General features: G+C 40.4%; 2 protein-coding genes across 6 annotated transcripts in view; one reads left to right on the top strand and one right to left on the bottom strand.

Moving 5' to 3' along the window:
* The window catches only part of LOC109033600 (uncharacterized), a 77,459-nt gene that overhangs the window by 29,708 nt on the left and 21,822 nt on the right, over positions 1–25,929 (top strand). Inside the window, exon 2 of the mRNA XM_072299897.1 lies at positions 9,313–9,468. Within this exon, the coding sequence (XP_072155998.1) occupies positions 9,355–9,468 (114 nt within the window). The 5' untranslated portion in view covers positions 9,313–9,354. The remainder of the gene's footprint in view (positions 1–9,312; positions 9,469–25,929) is intronic.
* LOC109033599 (uncharacterized) overlaps positions 1–25,929 on the bottom strand; it is a 66,728-nt gene that overhangs the window by 21,267 nt on the left and 19,532 nt on the right. The window lies entirely within an intron of this gene.

Below are 25,929 nucleotides of genomic sequence, written 5' to 3'. Positions count from 1 at the left end.
GGAGAGTTTGTCTTGATGTAGAGGTGGACTCTCAGGATAGCGTGGGATATCCCCTCCATTTTGGCCTCAACTTGAGAGCTTTTTTTAAGCTTGGGAGTTGATTTCAGAGAAAACCAGTGGCATCGTCGTGTTTCTCGCGAACTTTTACATAAGAATCAACAGTCAAATCGCAAATTCCTCACACATGCAACATCTCCATTACATACTGACGGTTTAAAGTTGGCAAGAATGTGAAGAGGGTTGATTTGTGTGTAGATTCGTCAACAAGGGGGATGTTGCTGTGACTGAATTTCCGAGCTTTGAGCGGTGGCTCGGGTCGTGGTGCCGTGGAGCCGTTCCTGGATGCATGTCTGATCGAACTCAATTTATTCGGGCATCGCCTGGGGGTAACAGGCTAACAAACAGCGCAACACGTCTCAACAACTTCACTTACGTTGCTACCAGCCCGATTTACAGCGCGGCTGATGCCAAGAGTCTTCGCAATGACCGTTCCTCTTTTCAATCACCGTAGGAAATAAGGATGTACATTAAATTCATACATTGATTACAGTACATTGATTTCATATCTGCTAGATCCACCAATTCAGCAGATACCTAAAACGGATGGGGGGGGGGGGGGGTGAAAAGAGGGCCCGAGGAGGGCCAGGAGGGCCTATCTCGGAAAATTGTTGAATTTTTGAAGCATCTAATTTGCAGTTTGAGCCAACTTTGTCATGAATAATTACAAAATGCAAGCGTCGTTCCTTCTTCTTTCCTCCGTTTCTTTTTTTTCTCTCCCTTCTCTTTTTCGTCTTGCAGGAACAGAAATTTCTACAGCGTACAGCTTTACACCCTCAAATGGACCGAGTTTAATATAGTCCGAACGATCACGACATCAGGTAAATCGCTGAGCAACGAGGGAGACTACGCGTAAAAGTCGTTTCACTTGCATGGTCCTATTTGGAATTATTTACAAAAATATGTTAATGAAGAGAAGAAAATAAGCTGGGTTTTATGTAATGTTTTATCATTTGAAATGACAATAATTCCAACATAGTGTACAAAAACTTCGAAATCATAAATTGAAAACCGCTGACGCTGCAAATTTGAATAATCGCGTCAAACACTGCGGCCGAGCGGTGCGGAGCTGGCGCGCACACGGTGCAAAACGCATCGTAGCGCCTTACAAGACCGGAGGATACTTCATGCATTGCGCACACAGCACGGTGCGCCGTTCATCAAAGAGTTATCTATAATGTTCTCGCTCATCTGCGTACTGCTACACTATCGATTGGGTTTTTAAATGATGCAACTATTTGGCCTCAGCGACCACTCTGGGAAGCATATTTTCACAATGAACGCGTTTGTCGCGTTTACTGTTCCCCCTTTGCCTGCCTCCATCACATTACCAACTTTTTTATGTTAATTGGACCGCGTTTAACAGAAAGGAACCAAGCTACATCAGCTATTGCCAAATTTAACGGGGCAATTTAATTTTTTACAAGAAAATATTTGCGCGGATTCCTTTGAAAATTTTGAGAAATTCGCTTCGTGCCATGGAGAAAATTCACTGAAATTCGCAAGAAAATTCACATGACCGTTTTCATGTAAAACATTGAATTGCCCGATTAAATTTGGCAATAGCCGATTTGGCTTGGGTCCTTTCTGTTCAACGCAGTCCAAATGAGATTTTTTGTACATTTTCATTCGTAACTCGGCAACAAGGGGTAAGTACTTCGTAGTTCAGGTGTAATCCCTCTCGTTTGTTTGTTGACGTCAATTTTTTGCATCGGTGAAAAGCCATCATACTGCTACGCCCCCAAGGTGCATGTTTGCCCTCATCTAGTATACGTCAGCGACGTCAAGTATCAGGAGACGTCTGCAAAATTTTGCCATTTTTACGTTGATCGCAATTCATCACAAATTCCCAGCTTCTAAAATAAATACTGAACAAGCTTTGGTGGAAGGCCATTCCGCGAATGATGAACCAATGAGAGAGCAGCACAGACATGGCAGTGCTTTCCCTTACAGACACTCTAACTCAAAGATTCTGAGTTTCTAAATTCAATATTGACAAAGTACCGCGTCCTCTATCAACAACGTTATCACAGTTTTTTTTTTTTGTGTCTCTCCCTAGCACGACCAAAGTAAAAGGATTCTTTTTGTAAGTTGTTCATCTGCTATGCAAATTTCTCATCCAAAATTGTTATTCCTGCGTTAAATGACACGCTTCAATAATTCGTGTGCGATAGTCAACAATACTTTTGACACCTATCAATGAATTTTAGTGATGTAAGATGGTGTTGTCGTACAATTCATCATTCAACCTGCGTTGGTTTTTCAACATTGTTACGAAGGCTTGCTCGCAAACTTACAGCAAATTCTCGCGAATGGAGTCAGAAGTTACACTCCTTGGAAGCAATAAATCAAGTACGAGCATTTTGCAATGCTCATACGCTTTTTAGCTCAAAATATCGATGTTGTTCAATCAGTGTCGGAATATCATTAGCGGTAATTCGCTTGCGATTAATCGAAATTGCGGCAATTCTAGAACGTAACATTTAGAGACTATCCAAGATCGACAATCGCTCCCCTTTAAAATCGCACTAAAATGACTCAATCGCAACCGTCACGTCCTTTGATGGGCGTTTATGTCTCACGTTAGGTGTCGTGAGAAATTTCAATAAGATGGAGACGAAAGCCTCTCTTTCCTGCTGTTTCTTCGGGTCTCTACGCCTCTAAATTTTAACCGGATTCATGACTCCAAAGCGTTTTTGTCGTGAGATTATGGGGCATTGCACTAATGCACAATATCAGTGTGCTCTACAAAATTAGTAAGCATTGATTCTCTATTTTGATGGAATAGATGTGACAAAGGCGATCCTCCATTTTTTGAGATCTCCAATCAAAGATAGTCTTTTAATTTTGCCGTGCTAGGAAAAAACGGAGTAATTACTTTTAGTTGTCGCCAAAATTCTTATGATAAAATGCGAATTTTCAGGGAAATCTGTGAATATTCGTCCGCGTCCAATGATTCAGAGAATTTCACTCGCAATCGGATCTTAAGTATCCGAAAATTTTGCGAGAAAATGTTCATAACTCTTTGTAAAAATAAACAGTTCATTGGAGGGGATTTGGCTCCCCTTGAAAGTTCACACGAATTCCAGTCTTATTTCTTGTTCACCGAGAAAATCTCTATCAGTAAATTTAAAAGTAATTGTAAAAAATTAAGAAATAAGTCTCACCTGCTCATGCATTTCGCGTTTCATAAAACATAATTATTTTTGACCTCTCTTTGTTTTTTGTAAAATTACTCGAAACGTAATGTTAAACATTCGAGTCTAATAGGAACGTATTTGAATGTTTCTACGGCTGGAATCCTTCTTTATCAATATTGAAAAGTTATTATAGACATCCTAATACATTCCTTTTTCTTTGATGACCAAGTAAAAACACTGTCTTTCATTGAAGGATCGCCTAAATTTTTGGAACAATTTTAGGACAGAATTTTTGATGAGGAATTCGTTAAGTCTTGGGGGAACTCTTATTAGTTATATTGAACCTAATAATATGAATGTTAATGCCTGATGCCGACCAACCCAGTTTTTGGAAGAAAAGAAACGGAGAAAAATCCAAGGCTTATCTCCCTATCATGAAATAGAGAGTCGTGCAGTCGTCTGAATGTTTAAAGTTTTTAAAGCTGTCTACATTTTTTATTAAAAAATTTGTAGTCATGCGTTATACATCACCATAAGTACGACATCTTAGGGGAAAGAGACTTTAATTCATGGAGATAAATGTTTCAGATAGGGTATTTTCGCCAAACTAAATCGAAAGTTCGGTTTTTTATTTTCCCGTGGAAAACCCCTCATTCATTTTTGCACCAAATAGAGGACATAAGCTATATTTTTATTCGATGATTTTTCATCCTAAACAGAGCAGATCAATACTTTAAGTTGCTTTTCTTTAAAACTGCATTTTTAGAACTTCAGATTTTGAACTCGTCAAGTACTGGTTTGGTTTAACATTTTTGAACCCTTTTTGTGCCGATATCTTTGCAGAACATTCATCTCGACTATTCCAGGTTACGAATATCCAAATTTTTAGGTTTTTTGGTACTACAGTCTCATCTTTTTTGTTTCGAAGCTCGTGATTTTTCATGTGATTTCTACATTAAAAACTCGCTCATTGATAGCAAAGTTATGCTGAAAAGAATGAAAGGAATATTTGCGAGAAAATTTTACAGAGAAGAAGTGACTGAAGTGCAAAAGCTCAAACTAATCTATCAATTTTTTACCCTCGAACAGCTTTAACGCAACGCGGGAAAGATGTCGCTACTCTCACGGAGCTTTTCCTCGGGCGGGGATAAAAGTCTTCATTTTCTATTTCCAGCTGAAAATGGATAAAAGTCTTCATTTTCTATTTCCAGCTGAAAATAAGTCCAAAATTCGGTCTTTGAACCTTTGTTCAACCAGACCAATGACCGATTTTCCTCCCACAGAAGAAATGAGCACTTCCCTCAATTGTATCAGAACACAAAAAACCCAGCTTCAAACCTGCAGAGAATAGAAGCAAATATTGAGGCGAAGGGGTGAACTCGGTTGCCAAGTTTCACCCAAAACTAGTTTTTTAACACAGGCAATTAATGATGTCAAAATGAACGAAAAGGGTAATTTTCTCCGTGCGCGGCGACAATGGGACGCCGTTGACGAAGGCGTGAGAAAGTGAACACGAGTATTCTGCTGTGCCAAAGAAAAACCCCATATGAGCATTCGAATGTTGCCAAATTGCCTCTCAGGAAATATTTATTTTCGAAGAACTTTATGAATATTCTTCCTCGAAATTTTCAGACGCTTCAGATCAAATTACGAACGAAATTCTCGGAAACATTTGAAGGAAAATACTTGCGAATTTTCCCGAAATTCGTGATTTATCGAAAGAGATTTGGCAACGCCTGAAAGCTCATATGGCGTTTTCCCTTAGCACGGCAGTATTAGCTCCTATTTCATGGAACGAGTCATTCGTATATGTTCTCCCACGCGGACCATTAGCGACTGTTTACGAGACGAGCTTTGACGTCACGACGAAGGAAAACGAAGCGAATATATTGAGCGCCGGCGAGAGAATGAGAGATGCAAGGACGGTGTGGTTTCGCGGAGCTTTCGCGGAATCCCGATGAGGTGGGCTGATGCGATCTCCCGGTGAAAAGTTCCCGGTCGTGGCAACGCAAAAATCGATCCGTTAATGAGGGGTATGCTCGGAGACGCACGTGGGACGAGCTGGGAAGCTTTCGTTTTTCCATATTGAAAAAATCGGACTCATTACTACATAAAATACCTTTCCCTTGGCAGGTTTTCCTCGAATAGCTCACACGATATCCACACAGCTACCTGAGCATATCGGTGGTTAAACTGTAAAAATCCGTATCGCGGTTGCGGCGCACAATGAATCGAGTCAATAGGAGAGGCCGGACAAAATTTGGAAACTTCAAACGCTTATAACTCCGTTTATACAAAACTTTGAGGTTTTAAAAGTGGAGTCATTGGTTTCCCCGTGAAATTTTCTTCCAGAAGCACCCCTTAAAATTTAAAATGTGACGAAATAAACATCAAATGCAGTTTTAATCAAAAATTCCATGTCCGACTTCTCTAATTGACTCGACCCACTGTGCGGCGTTCCGAAACCTCTGCACAGTGGATCGAATCAATTAGGGAGGTTGGACAGGAATTTTTTGACTAAAATTGCAAATTTTGATGTTTATTTCGTCACATTTTAAATTTCAAGGGGTGATTCTTATAGAAAATTTTACCATTGGAACCACTTTTAGAACCTCAAAATTTTGTATGAACAGAGTTATGAGCTTTTAAAGTTTCCAAATTTTGTCCGACCTCTCCTACTGACTTGTTCCACCGTGCTACGCTCCTATTGTATTTTTGAAAAAGGAACAAAGCAAACATAATATCTTGAAATTTTTGCAGAATATTCTTTAAGTACGTAAGAAAAATCACTGAAATTGTAAAAAAAAGAAAAAAAAATGAAGAAGACGTTCAATAATTTTCCATGTAAAAAATAAATCATGACCGCACGGAGAAAAAAACTACGTGCATGGGACCCGAAGTTGAGGTCACATAGATCTCTCTTTTTCGGATAACGCATCCAAAAACTTGAGGTCCAACTGCCGAAGTTCGGGTCAGACATCTGAAGTACTTAGGTATGTACCGGATACTTCAGACGTGTGACCCGAACCCTGCTTGCGTATGTACCTAAGTACTTCATATGTCTGACCCGAACTTCGGCAGCTGGACCTCAAGTTTTCGGATGCAAGATCCGAAAACTTCAGAGATCCATAAGACCTTAACTTCGGGTCCCGTGCACGAAGTTTTTTTCTCCGTGGCGGAAGTCTGCAACATCGCAAATTGAGGTACGCGTTTTTCGCAGTTTCACCATCGATGTCCTATTTTTCTAGGGAGACTGCGCACAAAAATCACATTGAGAACAGAGAAAATGTTCAAAACCATTCCCTATCTCACAAATTGATTAGTTCATCTCGAGCTTTTTTTAAAGTCGAGCGCCCAAGGGCAATTTTCCCTAACTGCCGAAAATCTGGTTCAATTTGGGCGCCCATTGCTGAAATTTGCTTTCGTGAAGCCAGGAAAAACCAATTTAGCGTACGCTTTCAAAGATTTCAGAATAAAGAAAGCCAGTTAAAAAGCAGGCAACAGTCAGATTTTTGACTTACGGTGTCAGAAATTTCGGTGAGGGCGGAGAAAGACAGGAGCCAAGAGTAATTTTTTGTGTAAAGCCAAGCAAATTCTAAGGAATTTAAGTACTAAACATACAACACTGCAAGTTCCAAACTGACAAGTTCCAACACCGTTCGCTAATCAGGTTTCACAGCAACCTTACACTCACAGCTCATTCCAATCAACTCATCGATGGACGAAACAAAGTTGTCAGGTCGGCGATAAGTCATAAGTTATGCTTGGGATCATAATGGGGCTCCTGAATTTCACCGCTGACTTCAGCAACCGTGTATGGCATGTGTCAGCTTCGAACTTTCCACCACCCGATGAGTCACGAGAGGACTTGGTGAACTTTGGCGTGCATCGATGGTGCTAAGAGTTAATAGAGGGGTGATTTCGCGTATTAATGCACCTTTGATTCTGGGTCAGTGAACCTCGCCGTCTTCTATCAGTGCCGTTACGGTTTGATAGGATCTTTAAATTTGCAACAGTATGAATTTCAAGAAATCTATCTCTTGAATTGGCAATAGTATAAATTTTAAGAATTTCCATTGTGTCGGAAGCTTCAGAGTTGGAGAAATACCGTTGTATTAAAATTATCAGATTACTCATGGGCCTTTTTCGTAAAGCCAAGGAAAACTTCAAACTTAGTGCGCATATATACAGATACACTGCCTTGCCAACGGAGAACGCCGTATGAACATTCAAGAGTCGCCAAATTTCCTCCAATAAAATGTTTATTTTTAAGAAGAGTTATGAATACTTTTTCTTGAAATTTTCAGGTAATTGAGATCTGACCGCGAATAAAATTTTCTGAAAAATTGGAGGGAAAATATTCACAGACTTCCCTGAAAATTCGTATTTTATCAAAGGAAATTTGGCAACGTCAGAAGGTTCATATGGTGTTTTTCCTTCGCGCGACAACATAGGAAGGAATACTTTTAGGGAAAAGCAGTAAAATAAAAGAAAATGTAAAGAATTTTGAAAATTTGGTGTTGAAAACTGGTGGAGAGTGAGAAATTGTCAAGTGGCGGTTCGATGTAGAACTCTGTTCTTTTAAAAAAATAATCATTATTGTCTAACGTTGAATATCATCGGGTTTGAAGAGAAAACTTCATATACCATTAGAAAGAATCTTAACAAAAATAAGTGCGCTTCCACAAAGTTAGTCATTGATCCCTCAGCTTAGGCTGTGGTTGCTTTCAAATTATGAGGAGAATGATTAATTGACGAAGGAATAGATTTTGAGAAGGTAAACAAATCATCGCCGAATCAGCAGATTCATATTGAAAAGGTGGAAGATTTGAAGTGAGAGCAACTTGAATTCTCGCTTTAGACATCATTTTTACAACAAACTTTTCATTCACTTCACGAGGTTGATGAATGAAGCTCCTTCATTCATTCAATGAGTCGGAGTTTCAATCAGCGTATCTTAGCGCCCCAGCTAAAATACGGGGCAACTCATTGCGAGGTGTTACGCCCACCCCTCGTTATCAGACTGAATACAATATTTCGAAAGATTCTTAGCAAATATGAACCTCTTTTCAAAATCACGGGGCGTAAGAGTATTGATTAAATAATTAGAAAATTATCAGGGCGTTGGTGATCTTTCTGCCTTTGTAGAGTGGATGAAGTCGGTCGATGCCAAGTGTAACTAAATTTTTGGCCGAGTTTACGTTGATACAAGATCGAAGTCAAGAATCGGCCGAAGTTCAAAACAGAAATTTCGAGGGGCATTGTTTACATCTTAGTGGAGAGGCGTAAATGAATTTATTCACAAATAGTTTGAAGTTGAAAGTTTGAGTTTGAGTTTGAAGTATGAAGTTTCCATTCGAAGTTTTGGTAAAGAATCTATTATTAAGGCGTTCGTTGTGAACACTTTGTTTATCGATCCTTTTCCATTGGTTTAAATGGAAATCAATCGATGTATTGCAAAGTACGCCTCGCCACTTTTACATTTTATGGGAATACTTGAAAAATGGTTGGTAAGTTTAATGTGTTGAGTACACGTAAAATATTGACAAGGAAATATTACTGGTGGTAATTAAATTCTTACCCTATCCGGTAGTCCACTTCCGGGATTGTTCAATGTGTGGATAGTTTTGATATGTAATTATTTTCATTTTTGTCATTTTTCCCGTTGAGGTGATAGCTAATAAGTAAGCTGAAGAATATTTAATAAGTCAGGAAAACCGAGAAAAGACACGACAATTGTTTGGTGTCTTTGAAGATAGTCCGTTGTGCCAATCAATCCCACTATTTCAATTTTATTTTTTGTTTGTATAACCGCCCATAAGAACAGAAATGTGAACAGACCTGTCGTCCCCATGCGTCCAAATTGATTTAAAATTTCAAAAATTTCCCGGGGGAGGCCCCCCGGACCCCCCCCCCCCCCCCCGTGCTAGGGGCCCGGGCCAGAAAATTGGTACCAGGGCCCAAGATGGGATGTGGCGGGCCTGCTTATACAATGAAACCTTAACTCAATTTTGATCACCTTGTCCTTCTTCTGTTCGTGGACCTTCATATTAGCCCCAGGTAGCAAAATGGGACAGTGCTATGATTAACATGCTTCTTTTTTTCCCCTTTGCAGCGCCGTTCGTCAGTATCGGTCATCGACGGGCGTGACACCATAATGACGACAAACCCTAGACGCAACCATTCCTATTCAAAAGTTACCCGTGTTGCAGGCAGGAGAGATGAAGGGGCGCCGATGAAATTCGATCCTCGATTTCTTCAGCTTTCGAATGTAAGTGTCCGCTTTATTTCATTTGGCTAGTACATAATTGGACGTATTTCTACCAAACAGACCTATGTATAGGGGAGAAATATGGGGGTGTGATCGTCGAAGCTGCATAAGAAGCAATGTAAAAGTGGGCGTGATTCCTTTTATAGAATTGGAAAAGCGGGATATCACATTCTATCAAACAGACCTATGTGCCAACTGAATGCGGAACCCATGAGCCGCGGGCATGGCAAGAGAGCCTTGTGGACAGGGCTCATGAGTTAAAGACTCCCTCCAACGATCTCCCCGTTGTGCCGGAGCTCGTTCGTTGCCGCTGACGTCACTGGCGCTTTATTATTCTCATTCACTCTTACGCAAAGAGAACTAACGAGCACACCCCATATTTCTCACTTGCACATAGGTCTGTTGGGTAGAAATACGTCCAATTGACTGATAAATGGACGTATTTCTGTCAAACGGAACTAAGCGCCAATTTGAGTTCCTTTTGAGGATTTTAGAATCCCGGATAGCGCGTTCTGTCAAACGGAACTAAGCGCCATGGAAAAGCATTGCAAGTATAGGACGGAACGAGCATCGCGTTCCGCAACACTTGCCAATCCAAGCCCCCCTCCTCCTTCCTTCCCCTATGGCACTTAGTTCCGTTTTATAGAAATACGTCCAAATGGATCTATCACACTCAAGAGATACAACTGTGTGAATTTAGTTTGAAGGGTTAAGTGATACAAAAACCACGATGGTCACATTTAAAAAAATGTGAATTCTACTCCTTAGTGCGCAATTCGCGTATTTTGGAAAACGCTTTTTCAAATTTACCGCGTCTGGAAGCAGTTTTCAATCGCCGTATCTAGAAACAAGCAACGTCAACTTGCGTTTAACGAAAACCGATGATCCTGAACACGATATTTATCAATATAACCTGCAGATTGTTGAATTAAACTCTAACAACTCAAGGCATGGACCACTATCAAAGATCACTTTTCGCTTGTAAACAAAATAAATGAACAACAACAAATCGGCAACTTTTGGCATTTACCGGCAACCATCGAGGCCGAGATATCAAGCTTTTCCATTCAATTTCAACGAGATATCGCCCACGATGATAGGCCTGCTCCTTGCTCCATGGCGGTAATCAGCCCCTTGCTTTCCGCCACCTTCATTTTCTCAGCGGACTGATAATTGAAATTGATAGACAAAGCTATAGACAAAGGAGACACAGGGAGTATGGAGCGATCCTATTGGTTGCAACTGGTGGTTCTCACAGACCGAGGTGGGAAGTGATGGACTAACTGAAGGGTCTCTTTGGTTGCCCTTAGTCTATTACTTACCTCCTTTGTCCATTGCAACCACCCGCTTCCACCATTAGGATTCCACCATATCATTTTGTGTTCATTGTCTATAGCTTTGTCTATCAATTCCAATAATCGGCCCGCAGTGGTTTACGGTGGGGCAACCATGCAACTCCGCATAGCTGTTTGATGCATCGCGGTGGAAGATGCATGGTAAGATCTACTGCAGTAAACAATGAACCAAAATTTCAAGTAATATTCACTCGAAAAATAATTTGGGAGCAAAAATCTTGAAATTTCGCATTGAGACGCATGCCTTTCTAGTGTAGGTACCAGAGTAAGTCCTCTTAAGCCCTAAGAGCTCCGATGTTAAATATTTTGCAGGTTTTCTTTTGACCCGAGCGAGGATTTCGCGTGAGCTCAATTTGATGCCGGTAAAAAGCGTTTCCCGAAAACCTTCATGCAGTGTGAAGGAGTGGCGTGACGAGCTTTGCGATATATCGATATATGTGCTATTTGAACCTATGGAAAATGATCGATAAACAGAGTGTTGGCAACGAACACCTCGCAGTAATCGATTCTTCACCATGGCTTCAAATGGAGAAATACCGATTATTTATCGATCACTCACGCCTCGCCACTGGCTTTGAACTCTGCAAGAGCTTCAGGAAACTCCTTTTTTCCTCCGGATTTTTCTATTCCGGATTAGAAAGGATTCGCAACGAGCACACCCCGTACTAGACCTGGAGCCCATAATGGCGGTGGAACAAACGCCAATTAATCTGGTGTTAATCCATCATTCTTGCGTTGATAGTCTCGCAGGAGTGTGTGTGAGTGCGTTTGACGTCATCATTTGTTTGCCAAGTTCATGGGTTGAAACGCCCGCTTTGTCCTGCATTGCTGCCAAAGTTACGGAATATTGTCCAAATCATCATCTCGTATTTTTAACCCCGTACCCTTTTCGTCTAATTTCTTTTTTTAAAAAGAAAACTAACCGAAATATCTCCCCGAAATTGTGTGTGAATAAGTTTGAATGAGTAAAGAGGATTCGCAAAAAAGTACAAGAAAAACTGTCGGTTGGTTTTCTTTTTAAAAAAAACGAAACCTGCGAAGATATTTGGATCGTCACAATTAGAGCGAAGATACTGTGAATCTTAATTTACCAGAGCAATTGATTTTATCCGAATTTGGCGTCCTATAGTTTAAAATTGAATTATTTTCATCACATTTAAAATTTGTCGGATTATTAAACTCATTATTCTGTTTCTTACAAGTGGATTTCAACTGCGCCGAGCTAAAATCCTCACATCTGGGACAACGCGTGTTAGGAATAAGTATATATTGCGGATTGAGGGTGATGGAATAATTATTGTTGTTCAAGGGTATTGAGAACACCGAACTTCAGTTCGCCAGAGCAGGATTGGAGAAATGTTCGTCGAAAAAAATGAAGGGGTCCCAGAAATTAGGAGAACATAGATAACACAGACAATTAAACTCAGCGGTAAAAACAGAAAGAGAGAATACAGAGCATCAGTGCATCAGGAGGAAACCCCTGAATCGCGAGAATTTTAATCTTTTACAATATTGGCACGTAAAATATTAAGTTTTTGGGCAGTCGGCTAAATTTGATGTTGAACTCTCTTTCCAGAGTGGGGTGTATCGCGCCTATTCTGAGAATTCATTTAAAACAAATCTTTTAGAATAGCTGGAGTCGTTGAGTAGAATCATAATGAAGTTGAAAAGTAATGGGCGGCAGCGGCGTGGCGTGAATTGCGATATATCGACTGTTATGCCACTTAACCTATGGAAAAGATCGATAGACAGGGTGTTCGCAGCGAACACCTTAATAATCGATTCTCTACCATAGGTTTAAATGGCATAACAATCGATACATCGCAATTCACGCCACGCCACTGAATGGGCGGGGCGGGGGAAACGTCAATCACACGAAGACTACGACAATAGCGAAACGGTGGTTTTATCCCGTCCAATTTTTACTTTGTTGCAAATTAGATATCTATCTCAGAGCATGAGTAATGCATGCGGCCATTCATTTTTATCAACGGTTCATCAGAAACCTGGATCTTTTAATTTGGAAATTGACTTTCGGGACCTTACGATGTATTTTTTAGTGTAAAGTGAGGGGAGAGAGAAAGAGAGATAGGGGAAAAAATGGTCAGCAAACAGTCTCATTCTGTCATTTCGATGCCAAAACCTATCACTACGCTGTAAAGGTGGCCTCCAGATTCGAATTTTTCCAGAGTTACAAGGCAATTGTAATCGAATCCCGCTGATAGAAAAATGTCGAAATAATTCTAGCGCAAGGTTTACAAATCTTAGTCTCATTAAAAAACGCGAAAAATTCAATTTAAGATAGAATTGGCATCAGACGAGAAAAAGCGATCGGGTAGAAAACTTTCGAAGAGACTTTGAAAGAACGTCTATTTCAAAGTCACACCCCGGTTCGAATATGTTCCGTAACGCTGGGCTTGACCCCCCTCGTCCCCCTTGTAACGCACCGTAACGCTAGCTCAAACCCCCTTCCCCCTAAGTGCGTTACGTAACACCTTTATACTGAGAGTCAAGACAATGTGAATCCATTTCTGATTCGTACCCGTATTTTAGGCCCCCACTGTGTCACAAAAGGGAATAAAGATTACATTTTCACCGATTGCAAAGATTATAATGTAGAATGGACCGGGGAATAACGGGTTCGTCAAGGAACAAACGGAATGAGAGAAGGAACGGAGAAAGGAATTTGAGAATGAGCCGATCAAAGATTTCGAAAAACTGCCAATTTGTGTAATCTTTATTCCCGTTTGTGACTCCATGAGGGGGGTTGTCTTGACTCTCAGTATATAGGGACTCTACGTAACACTTGAATGGCCCCTTAGATGAAGTTCCCAAACGGATCCGATCAAACATCCAACATCTTTTCCGCGATCATCCGGCAACCATTCGCCAAGCGTGGGTGACGCGATATAAATATCATTTACAATCTTTTGGTCGCCTGCGCAGGCTTAAATTGTCGCATTAGGACAAGCTGCGTCGCGGAAATTTATCCCCGGACTCGACTGCGTGAATGAGAATTGGACGTATTTCTGCCAAACTGATCTAACTGCATTGGTTTTGCGTGGGACATAGTTCCTTCTAGCACAAATACGTCCAATTTTCCTCCGATCCGCTCTGGCTTTAATGGCCACTGGAGCTGTCACGTCAATCAAGTTAAGATTCTGACGCGCTCCGATCTAGATGGTGGAGGTGGCCCCACCGAACCCCCTCCTGCCCGCCCTGGCGAAAGTGAAGGACGACCTGTCCATTGTGCTCTATGACGAGGGCTCATTCTCGGCGATTATTTTCGAATGCGTGTATTATTAAACCACCCTACTGCAGGAAGCTTATTTTCTTCCCTCATCCGAGGGGGTGTGTTCGGTAAAGCAATCTAGTGCACTGCCACGCTAAGAGGATCCCGGACAGTTCGCATCTCTATTGCGACGTGATATATAATGCTCGAATCATATTTTTGTAAATTAATTTTTTTCCTCTGAAGAAAACCAAACAATATATCTCGTGGAAATTTTTTGTTTGTATTCGCATTGAAAAAAAAAAAAAAATGTCTGAGATATTATTTTGACCTTAATCGTCGTTTCTTGTCGACAAAATTTGGTTTTTTAAGCTTGCCAGTACGGCTCTCTTTTTGAAATCACTCGGATGTACCATAGTACAGCACACCGATCAACCAATGCTATTCAGGGCCGTCCAAATATTTTTTTCCTCGGATCCGTTTTTCTGTCTGTGAACCGTTATACTGTCAAGCCCTGATAGTCTTTTACTTGTAATCTTGGTCTTGGTTTGATAATTGGCTCTTACGCTCATGGTATTTTATCACTTTGTAAATGTTGGAATTAAGCACATCTTTCTTGATACAACTATTTCGACGTATGTGTAATGCAAGGAAGTTTAAAAAAAAATTGAAGGAGCACTGTTGACCGATACATTTTTTTAGAAAATTTCATGGATGTATGCCTTACAATGGAAAGTACATTTACCAATTGTACGCTCACATTCAATGTTTTGCATTTCTTTGCGTATTCAGGAAGTATTCGCATTCCGAGACCTTCGCATATTTAATTGTAGTGTACAGTCTGACATTACGTACAATTTAAGGCAAGAATCGCCCAAAAACTACGGACCCAATAAATTGGAGTCGTGGTGGTTTGAATTTTGTATTTCAAAACCACGTAGTTTTGAGGAAAAATTATCTACACTTCTAGTTTGCTGCCTTGAGCAAGACACTACCGTATTGTAATAAAACTGTACATATTTTCCTCTTTGGCTTTCAATGAACTACTCAGAATTTCTCTTCAGGACACAATAAGATGAACGTTTTTGTCCAAATTTTTGGGAGCCCATTATTCGGCCCCAACTTGACAAATTTGCTCTCCTCAAAATATTTCCGCTGTGGACTTAGGTCCCTTTTACCACGGACGATCGCGTGTTATTCCAGTAAACATCCGTGATTTTTCCGCGAAGAGCTCGAATAACCAGAAGGAAGGATTTTAGGGCACCTCGAGAGATTTAAAATTCAATAAACCACCTATTTTTGTGCAATAATTCATGAGAAACACGATGTTGTCGCTCGCTTCGTCAAAAATCAACTCCAGTAGTGTGGCGTGCTTCGCAATAAATAGATTGATGTGCCATTTAAACCTATTGAAAAGGATCGACAAGCAGGGTGCTCGCAACGAACACCTTAATAATCGATTCTTCACCACAGCTTCAAATGGGAAAATATCGATGGTCGATCATTCTTACCTCGCCACTGATCAACACTCCATTTCTCGAAAACCATCCCTAACTGAATTTGTAAGTTGCAACGCCGACCAATCAAAAGACTACGTTTTCCGTGCGTTGAATGATTCTTATCAGGAAAAAGAATGATTCCTCACATGGGTGTACACTTCAAAATTGGCAAGGCTCCATTCCGGTAGTCACAAAATATCACAGTACAGGTCAATTAGAGAGGGATCAGAGTATATGTTTTGATTATTTTGGATCCGCTCCAAAGTTGAGGCATGAGTGGAGATCGAGATTTGAATCCGGAGGGGCGCTTATTTCGTTCACGAACAGAAGGATGCAAACACGTGTATCTGACAATCCACTTTCTCCGTTGAGAATAAAATTTGAATTTTATCCGAGCCACCTAGATCGTCCTGCGCCAGGCAATATTAGACGACACGGAATGGCGAGGTGTAAAAACATGACGTCATATTTTACAGTGCCACTTCCCGGGCCCAAATTCTGTCGACTGCAGCTACTCGTAAATCTAGAGACAAAAAAGACGACCCCCCCTCCCTCCCGGTACCTCGACAATGGTGGCGACTATCCCTTTCGGGACTTTAACGTTCAGCTGTTGACCTACCTCTTAGTTGGCTGTGGAGCACCTTGTCAAGCAATCCTTTCAGCAAATAATCCGATAATTTGTAAACTTGTTCAGCTCATTGCATCGCTCAGAGCTCACCAGTCAACTGAGAGTCAGCCAACAGCAGCAAGAAAGTGGATGACTGTTGCTATTTTGTAACTACTCGTATAGACTCGTTTAATCTCCGAAAGTAAAAGTTTCCATTCGTCACCAAGAGGCCAGAAAAGTCTCGTATTGTCTCATTGTAAATCATATGACATGAAAGTACGTAATTCGTCGCTTGGCTGACATAAAGGCGTAACTACACATTTAGATGAGCCCGGAAAAGTATTGAATTGTATGGAAGACAGGGTTCATTGTAGAGTGTAGTTACGCCCTTATGTCAGGTAGGCGACAAATTATAGCCTAAAAATCAGAGCAATCAGTCGACGGCTGTGACACACACAAGATACAGCCTATTTAGTTGACTTTTAACCGGTGAAATTGCACAAAAATCACGTCGAGAACATCAGAAATGCCTGAAATCAATTCCTTAATCTAGTTCGGATTCAACCGCAACTGTAATGTCAGTCTATAATCTACAACCACATACACTGTAAAAGGTGTACACGGTCTTGGTACACTGAAAAAAAAAAGTAGCTTGGATCAAGAATGATAATTCTTGAATTTGCCGCCAAGAATTTTCTTTATCTTGCTTTAAGCTGACTTTTTCTTGATTCAAGAAAAATAATGCTTGGGTTAAGCAAAAAAGTAGCTTATATTAACCAGCAAAATTCTTGATTTAAGAAGAAATACTTCTTGGCGGCAAATTTAAGATTCTTTTTTTTTCCAGTGTAAACAGATGATTTCGAAATGAATAAAGAAACATTGGAGGTTGAATGTGAGTGAACAATTTACAAAAGACCTTTCGAGTGTAATAGAAGACATTCACCCATGCGTGCGCCGTATACAATAGGCCGTATAGATGTATTTGAATGTTCTGGTCAACGATGCGCCTTCAACTTTTTCGATACTTCCATGCATCACATAAGCGTCGATATAGTTGTATCAAGAGAGATGTGCTCAATCCCACCGTTTACAAAATGATGAAACACTGAGAGCAGAGGAATTTTCAAGTCATGACTGGAATTTAAAGGAAAACAATCTGTGAAGTTTAATGTTTATTTCAAAAGCCTTTATCAATTCAAAGCAGACATTCCCGAGATTTTTCTTATTTTTGCTTGAGATTGCACATTTTGCACATACTGTTATTTCGTGAATCAATGGCTAATTTTAAAAAAAGGCGTATCTCCGATTGAAGTGTTTGCAGTGCGATTTGCGTAAACAATAATTTTTTTTAAAGAAAACTAACCAACAGTTTTACCTACAATTTTGCTGTAAATTTGTCTTACCCACTCAAAAATTGCAGAAAATTAATACACATATAAGGGCCGGGTTTACAGCGCTCTCTGGCGCTTGACTCCTGACCACCACTCCCTCCCACTGCCCCTCAGAAAGTTGACACTCTTTCATCCTTTGTTAGATACTGCATCCACCCTTTTACTGCATCGCCCCCCAGGACTCCCAGAAGAAACACAATCAAGCCTTTTTTGACAACCATTCTTTCTACGTACGGTTATCATGTCCATACCCGGAGCATCTATATGAAGACGACCGCAATGCACATATTCACACGCTCAAAATTCGTTTATAAATTATGCCTCTCCTCGGAAATAACAACACGGTTACATTGTCCGGTTGAGCGCGCTTTGGGCCTCGGGAAGCCGGAGCACAGTGGGTTGAGCCAATGGACCACTAGACAAGATACGAATTTCAGCGTTCTGATTCATGTTTCTCCGCCAAAATTTCACGTAAAACATGATGCGCTCAACGAGAATTACCAAAATCAACTCCTTCTGAAGATATTTAATGATTCTTGGTGCGTGAATTGAAACCACCCGCTCATGAAAACTCAATGCTCTACGTGATTCACATCGCGCGCTAAACGTTATCATGAACGTCTCTGCGATAAAAAAAATCTGGCAACCTCAATCTTGACGCTTTGGCTCAGCTATAGCAAATTACTTATAGTTTGAAAAACACATGGTGGGTAATGAACATTGCTCGATTGAGAAGCTTGCTGAAACCGTTGTGGTGCGCGATTTGACTCACGTAGAGCTTTGAGTTTCTTGTGAGCGGGCAGTTCAAATTCCTCGTAACCAATGTGAAATGAAAACGTTAATATCTTCGTTGAGAGTTGGTTTCAGTAATTTTCGTTGTGTGAATCGTGTTTAACGTGAAATTCTGCGGTTAAGAAACATGTATCAGATTGCTGAAATTCGTATCTTGTCTAGTGGTCCATTCTCTGTTGAAAGGCGCACCGTGCTGTACGCGCAATGCATGAAGTATCCTGCGGTCTTGTAAGGCGCTACGATGCGTTTTGCACCGTGTGCGAGCCAGCCCCGCACCAAAAAAAAGAAGAAAAAAAAATCTGGCCGTGGAAGCCGTACTTACGGGCTACATATAGACGTACCGTCCGCATTTTGGCTTAGAGGCCGAAATACCCGGGCGTAGCATCCGGAACAATTAAAGCTACGGCTCCAGCACCCGGAACTCTCGTTTCTGAGCCCAGAACGGACGGTATGTCTACATGACCCGCAATATTTTACTTTCTCGCTCCCCTCGCGGGTAGAGGAAGTATTGCCATCGCCCAAGAAAGAAAAAAAAGGTTGAAATTTCATCATTTCTAGTTTTTCAGTGTCATATCGGAACTTTCCGGAAGGATTTTTCCACTGTGCGGCGAAGCAAAATGATGGCTCAAGTTCAGACCGAGCCGGGCGACTCAGGCGATCCGAACGTTCATCGCGATTCTGGACCGGATCCAAGCGGGATTGATAATAGCCCCCACCCCCTCCTCCATTCCACCCCCTCCCTCCCTGTCACCCGCCGGAGCTTATTCCACTTGCTTTCCGCTGCACTTTCATTCAATTAGAACAATGTTGCGCGGGCCGACGAATCCGCGGAAATTGGGCACGACACCAGGTGAACGTCGCGCCCGTCACCAGCTGTTTTTCCGACGTCTCTCAGGATTATCAACCGCTTCTTTGCGATGAGGAGGCAGGTAGAACTGTGTAGCCGAACGCTCGCACTAATCCCAGGATGGACCCCTAGTAGCAGAACCATAGGAGGAAAAGATAAACATTGTGTATGAAAGTTAATTTTTTTTATGTAACGCATGCAAACGAAAGTGTTAAAAGTGAACATTTTTATGTAACCACTATACAAAAAAAGGTCATAATTTTCGTGAGCTTTTCGCAAACATACTAAAAAATCATCTAATTCGCGAAAAGCTCACGAAAATTATGACCTTTTTCTTTGTATAATAGTTATTACGTAAAAATGTCCACTTTTAACACTGTCGTATGCATGCGTTATATAAAAAACTTGTTTATAAAGAAATTACCTCATCTAGCTTTTATCATTTTTCATATTTCATGGTCAAGTCTGAACTTTGATTTTTTTTTATATAAGCGTTACACGTTTTTTATATAAAACTACCACTTAGATAACAGATATGTTTTTTTATACTTTTTTTAGAAAAACAAAAATTTGTTCTGCTACTAGGGATTCGGACCATTCATGAAGTACGAAACGTTAAATTTCGGATTTTTTTTACCTCCCCCTCCTCCCTCGTAACGCTTTTGTGACGGAGGCCCCTATCCGAAATCATAATGGCGTCAAACTGTCTTCGACCCCCTTCCCCTAAAACGACCTCTTACAAAAGGGACTTTTGTTTTTTTAAACCTTTTTTTGATACGATACTCAAAGCAAACTGCAAATGCGTACATATATTTTAGACATCGCTCCTTCCCTATGGACTGGCTACCAACCAAGCAGTTCAAACGACAAGCTATTCAACTCACGGTAGATGCTATTGTTGGAAATCAATACCATTATAGTAGCCTCTGGTGACTAATGAACGCTTCGTTAAGTATTTTCTCGGTCCAGTGATGGATGATGTGTCGAGTTAAATGAGTTTGGTAAATTAGACGTAGCTTGCTCAGCACGTCGCTCAACAATCGTCAGCTTTAATCCCCGAAAGGAACTTTTACACTTCAGGATCTCTGAAATATTTGGTCCTTCGTGCTATTGTACTAAGAGTGTTTAAAAGTGTCATTTCTAACAATCGAACATTTTCTTTCCGCAATTTTTCCTAGGAAATCTGCCAAGTATACTGAGAAAAATTGAATAATGACAACAGGAGTAAACCTTTTCCGTTACATTTTTGTTGTTGTGGTGATTATAGAAAGTTGTTAAATGAAGGAAACGACTTACCACACCAAGCGAAATTTTAGTTATGGCAATGCGAGTTTCCTCGTCACAAAACAATTTTCCTTATCTTGAGGATAAGAATGATGCATTTCGTCGGCTCACCTAAAATTTTAATTTTCTGCGACAAGTGCGAAAAGCATTTTTACGCAAAGAATATTCTTTCATCAACGCAGCGAAAAGCTGAGGAAACGGTTTTCCTTTTTTTGCAATAGTATACTTTCTCTCCTTTTTGACAAGACTAGTAGAAAGTAGACCTTGGTCAGCACCAGTGTTCCATAGCCAATTCAATCCAACCCTAGTGTAACTTACCCTTCTCTTAACAGGCTCTGAACTTTTAGACCCATATATAGGGAGTTTTGCAAAAAAAAAAAAAAAAAAAAAAAAAAAAACACATGTTTAGAGCTTGAGAATTCGCGCTTATTTTAGAGACGAGTGCATTAGATATATCAAAATAAAAGGAAAGAGATGGAGAAGAAGGAGGAGGAAGGAGAAGGGAAAAGAAGAGAAACAGAATGAAAATTAGAAAGGGAGAGGAGAGGAAGAAGAATATGAAGAATAACAGAGAGAAAAAAGAAACAGAAAAATACGGGGAAAATTTATTTTTCTTACTCCTCCTCTTATTACTCCCCTTTTTAATCCCCTTCATCGTCTACGTCTTCTCCTCTTCCTCCTCCACTTCTTCCTCCTGTCCAGCTTCTGTACTTCTCCTTTTTCGTTTGCTTCTTCTGCTTCTTTCGATATCTAATGTGGCTTGTTGTTTCATCATAGAGGTGCATATAGCCAAAATAGCTAGGGCACCACTTAAAAATAAACACATTTTACTACTACTACTCATCTGACATGTGTTCGGAGTCTTACGATCTGCGTGTGTCGGACCAGGTTTAAACAATCCGTCGTAAAATTATGGTCTAATTTTTGCACGAAGTGGCCGCCAAGAAGCGCAATAACTCGTCGCTTCGAGTAATTAGCATGTTGTTGACTCATGGATGTTTACGTTTGGTTTTCCGAGGAGGACCGAGACATGCTGACATGTACTGTACAGTGTTGCTTCATTTCGTGCCAATTTCCTCTTTCTGATTGAACTCGATCAAAAATCTGTAAATTTTCCGCAGATTCTCAATGTGCTGTCATCGCTGCAGCCAGACTCTGTGCAGTAAAGTCCTTTAAAGAAAATAAAGAAGGAAATAGTATTTCGATTAAACCCTTTAACTCCAAAGTCATGTGGCATATGTCGAGTCATGTGGTAATGAATAACCTAATAGTGTTCCACAATTTGGCAACAGAAAAGTACGGTCAAAGTTGTGGACCGAAACGGCACAAAATATGATCGTAAGAGCAACCCCAGATAAACAACTCGCAAATTAACTTTACGATACGTTGCTGAATTTTGCCGGAGCTTCAACAGTGCGCCGAAAGTGGATGATCTAGTAACCCGATAATAAATTGAGGTAAACTCGTTCAATGGCATACTATGTTTTCTCGATATTACTTTAGTGATTTAGTAATAGAACTGTATCCGAAGATTTTAAAGGGGGTGTGTTGGTGGATTCTATCTCGGGCTATGTTTACTTGACTGGAAAGGGGTCAAGTGAAATCAAAACGATGACAGCAGGTGGCATATTTTCTGATCATACGGATTATGTAATTAAGAGTGTTTGAGTGGTACAGTTGCAAGGTTGGTTGCGAGGCCACGAAAGTATCATCCGATAAGGATTGGAAACAAAACTATCAATGTGGAATAGACAATGTAGAAGGCCCAAAATCTCAATCAATGTCACTACCGACCTAATGTAAGCTACCGAGAATTTACCTCTAAAAAGTTCGTAATAAAGGATGTGTGAAACACATGCACTGGAAAAAAAAACAAGCAGTTCCAACGCCCAAGCGTTGGAGGGCGCTTCTTTGACAAAGCATATTACTACTAACTTATGTATCCGAAGACGGACGAAGGTGGAATTTTAAGTGGGATTCTTTAACCGCAAAACCCTTCAAAACTTCAGATCGACCGCGAAGATCTGAAACTCTCCACACGCACTTTGTGATGAATTTGAGTTGGCGGTGAATGGAAACATAAAGGATGCACTGTAAATCAGACGACGGGAAAGAGCGGCGGAACCTCTAAAGCTGGTGCGTCAACGCGATCTAGCGGACAGCGGCGTCGCGACGCCGCGAGGTAGGGCGCGCAAGTCGCGGGGGAGCGGGGCCGCGTGAAGAGGAGTTCAGCATTTGGGCGGGGAAGCGCGGGTCGCGGGGAAGAGAGGGACCGGCCGGCCGGCGGTGACATCGGCCATGGATGAAAATATAGGCAGCGTTAATGTCTCCGCTAACTGGAGTTGGGGGTCCTTATTCATTCTCTTGGTCCATGACATAACCTTAAACCTTCCGCTCAATGCCGCAAACAGCTGACGTGTCGATGCTGCGCCAAGAAAATGAACCAATCACAAAGTAGCACAGTAATACGTCACTAAAATGAAGAGATCACGTGACTGTTCGTAATATTTTCAAATCGATCTGAAAGTACTGCCTCGGATATAAGTATTTAAAGCATAAGGAGGCCCTAAAATACTTTAACCAGGTAATACGTCCGTGCGAGATTGTTATGCTTAAAAGCAAAACATTTCACGAAAACTTTTACGAATACCAGATGCAGAAAAAAATCCAATTTTCCCGGGTGTACCAGAATGGCGTCATTACCCATAAGGCAAAAGGGCATGTAGTATAGTACATGTTACATCGGGGGAGTCGAACGGTTGGAAAGGGCGCATCTGGTACCCAGAAGCGCCCAACACATTGGATCTAGAGTCCAGACTCTTGAAAACATTGACAAGAAAAAATACTCTTGATTCAATCGGATTTTTGCTTGAATCAAAACGAATTCCGCTTAAATTAAGAGGCTCGGTTCTTGATTTAAGCTAGATTCTGATTGAATCAAGAATACTTTTTCTTATCGATGTTTTTAAGAGTCTGGACTCTAGATCCAATGTGTTTTTTCCCAGTGTGTGATATATTTGTAAAGCAAAGTGAAATGGAAACTCGAATTATTCAGTTCAGCGAAAACCTGATTGGAATCAAAGATATAGATTCTCTTTTGTCAATGTTCTAAATGCTTTCTGATACTCTCAAGAACATATATGTAATTTGGTAAAAATTGTAAGTCGTAATTTACATCGTAAGTAATGTTACAAGTGAAATAAATTGTTTTTCAAAGCTGACAACAGTGCCGGCTAAAATTAATGGTATAGTTTGAGAAAATCGTAATTTTCGTTTTCTAGCTTCGAAATGCTTTCACAGAGTCAGTTTTAGGAATATTTGGGCGTTTTTCGCAACAAATGTCGCTAAATTAAACAAGATAGGCTCTAATATAGAGTTATATCATCCCTCTCCTCACTTTAAAACCCACTATCCTAAAGAGTCCATTCATTAAGAGAGAGAGAGTCATAAGAGTCGTTCATTTTTGCGTGATCAATCAAAATGACTGGCGTTGGCGTTCCATTTCATCCTAGTAAAGCACGAATATTAATATTATATCCATCCAAGAGTTGATTTCTGAACACTCCATTGTATAAGTCGATTCTTACGTGAAATTCTGAAGAGAGGATCTTCATAACGTGGTGCTTTAACCGGTAATTTTCCGGAGGCCCATTGGTAGACCAACGAGGAAGATACTTATTTTCGTAACCTATAGTACAGATTGCTGAGGAGAATAAGGTTCCCTGTCTTCAAGTCCAAGCGTCGAAGTTGGCGTCCGCTTCATGGACAGAGGACGCATTATTAATTCAGTAAGGATGTCTAACGAACCGTCGAAGAGGTGAATTTTAGCAAACTCACAGCATGTGCAAAGCTACCCTGGGGCCCCCGCGGTGCCAATCATTGGCCATGATTTGATGGGGGACATTCAACTGTTAAAAATACACACACCGATATTTACTATAATGACGGCTCAGACGCCCAAACCTTTTTGTGGCAAGCACATTTACTTTCTTGTCGTGTACATTTATAAGCTTGGATGCTTTGAGGATCACGCAATGTCCATAACCACTTGTCACCCTTTTCTGCTCTTCCCCAAGTTCAATTCATCAGATAGAAAATCGCGCATTTATCGAATAAGTGATTAAGGTACCTTTCACTCTTTATAATTCTACTGACGGAAATAGTGTTCAAGACTAATTTAGAATGTGAGTTTTTGTGTTCGGGCATGAATGCTCCTGTGTTGTATCGTGAATAATTCTAGGAGCTGGTTCACGTGGCGTGTTAGTATCAGAAAATGATGCAATAGAGACGAAAGACGATCCATTGAGTAGGTATTATTAAATAGGACAATCCGAAAGTAAAGGTAGAAAATAGCTGATTGCGACTTTAAGTGACGGACTTCAAAGGAAGTGATCATTATTGATTCTATTTTTCTATACGTATCAGACGCTTCCATGAGGCCAAAAAATTACAACAGAAGAAAAAATAACTATATGAATCATTAATCCTTTTGTGCACTTGATCAATTGAACTACACTTTGCAGTAAGGAATTAAAATTTCTGACCGATTTTAAAGACATCGTATGCGCCATTAGTTTCCTTACGCTTATAGGTGGTTTTAAGGATGAGTTAGGAATAGTAATAAAATCTTACTGCAAATTAAATGCAGTCCGATAATTAATATTCAAGTTTAGACTTTTCTCTCTAAGAGGAAAAGATACTTCATTGCCGAAAAACTTATAATGCGAGTCCATGGTATACTCTCACACAAAGGAGTGTTTGCGAACAGATTGATTTGAAAAATATCCAAGAATGTCAAGTTACTAATGAATTTTGACATAATTTACTGCAACACGAGGCAAACATCGTAGGTAGTGCACTGGAAAAAAAAAAACACATTGGATCTAGAGTCCAGACTCTTGAAAACATTGACAAGAAAAAATACTCTTGATTCAATCAGATTTTTGCTTAAATCAAAAGGAAATCCTCTCAAATTAAGAGGCTTGGTTCTTGATTTAAGCAAAAATCCGATTGAATCAAGAGTATTTTTTCTTGACGATGGATTTATGAGTCTGGACTGTAGATCCAATGTGTTTTTTTTTTCCAGTGTGCGAAATGCACGTATAATCAATTGGGCAACTATTGCAGCATGAAGAATAGTTTCTGGCCTACCTCAAAAATTGAAGGCAAAATATCTGTGCGCTTAACTTTCCGATTTCATTTCCTTTTGTATCAATTCTGTGTCCCTTACATTTTCAGACAAGGAGCATCATATACACACACCGAAAAAAAATTGCTCTTTCGAAAAATTTACCCCTCGGAGCTCGAAGGTCTTTTTCTCAAGACAGTTACACAAAGGTTCCCTCTTAGAGTTGGGCCAGTTTCGAGCCGAGCAGTTATTTCATTTCAAAGCAGAGAAAGTTCGAGCTATGGTGTAGGTTTAAAAATTCAGTGGCGTTGCGCGCTTTGCGATTT

This window comes from Bemisia tabaci, chromosome 4, assembly GCF_918797505.1.
Source record: "Bemisia tabaci chromosome 4, PGI_BMITA_v3".
Classification (NCBI taxonomy): Eukaryota; Metazoa; Arthropoda; class Insecta; order Hemiptera; family Aleyrodidae; genus Bemisia; species Bemisia tabaci.
The sequence above is the reverse complement of the archived record's forward strand: the minus strand, read 5'-3'. Positions and strand labels throughout refer to the sequence as shown.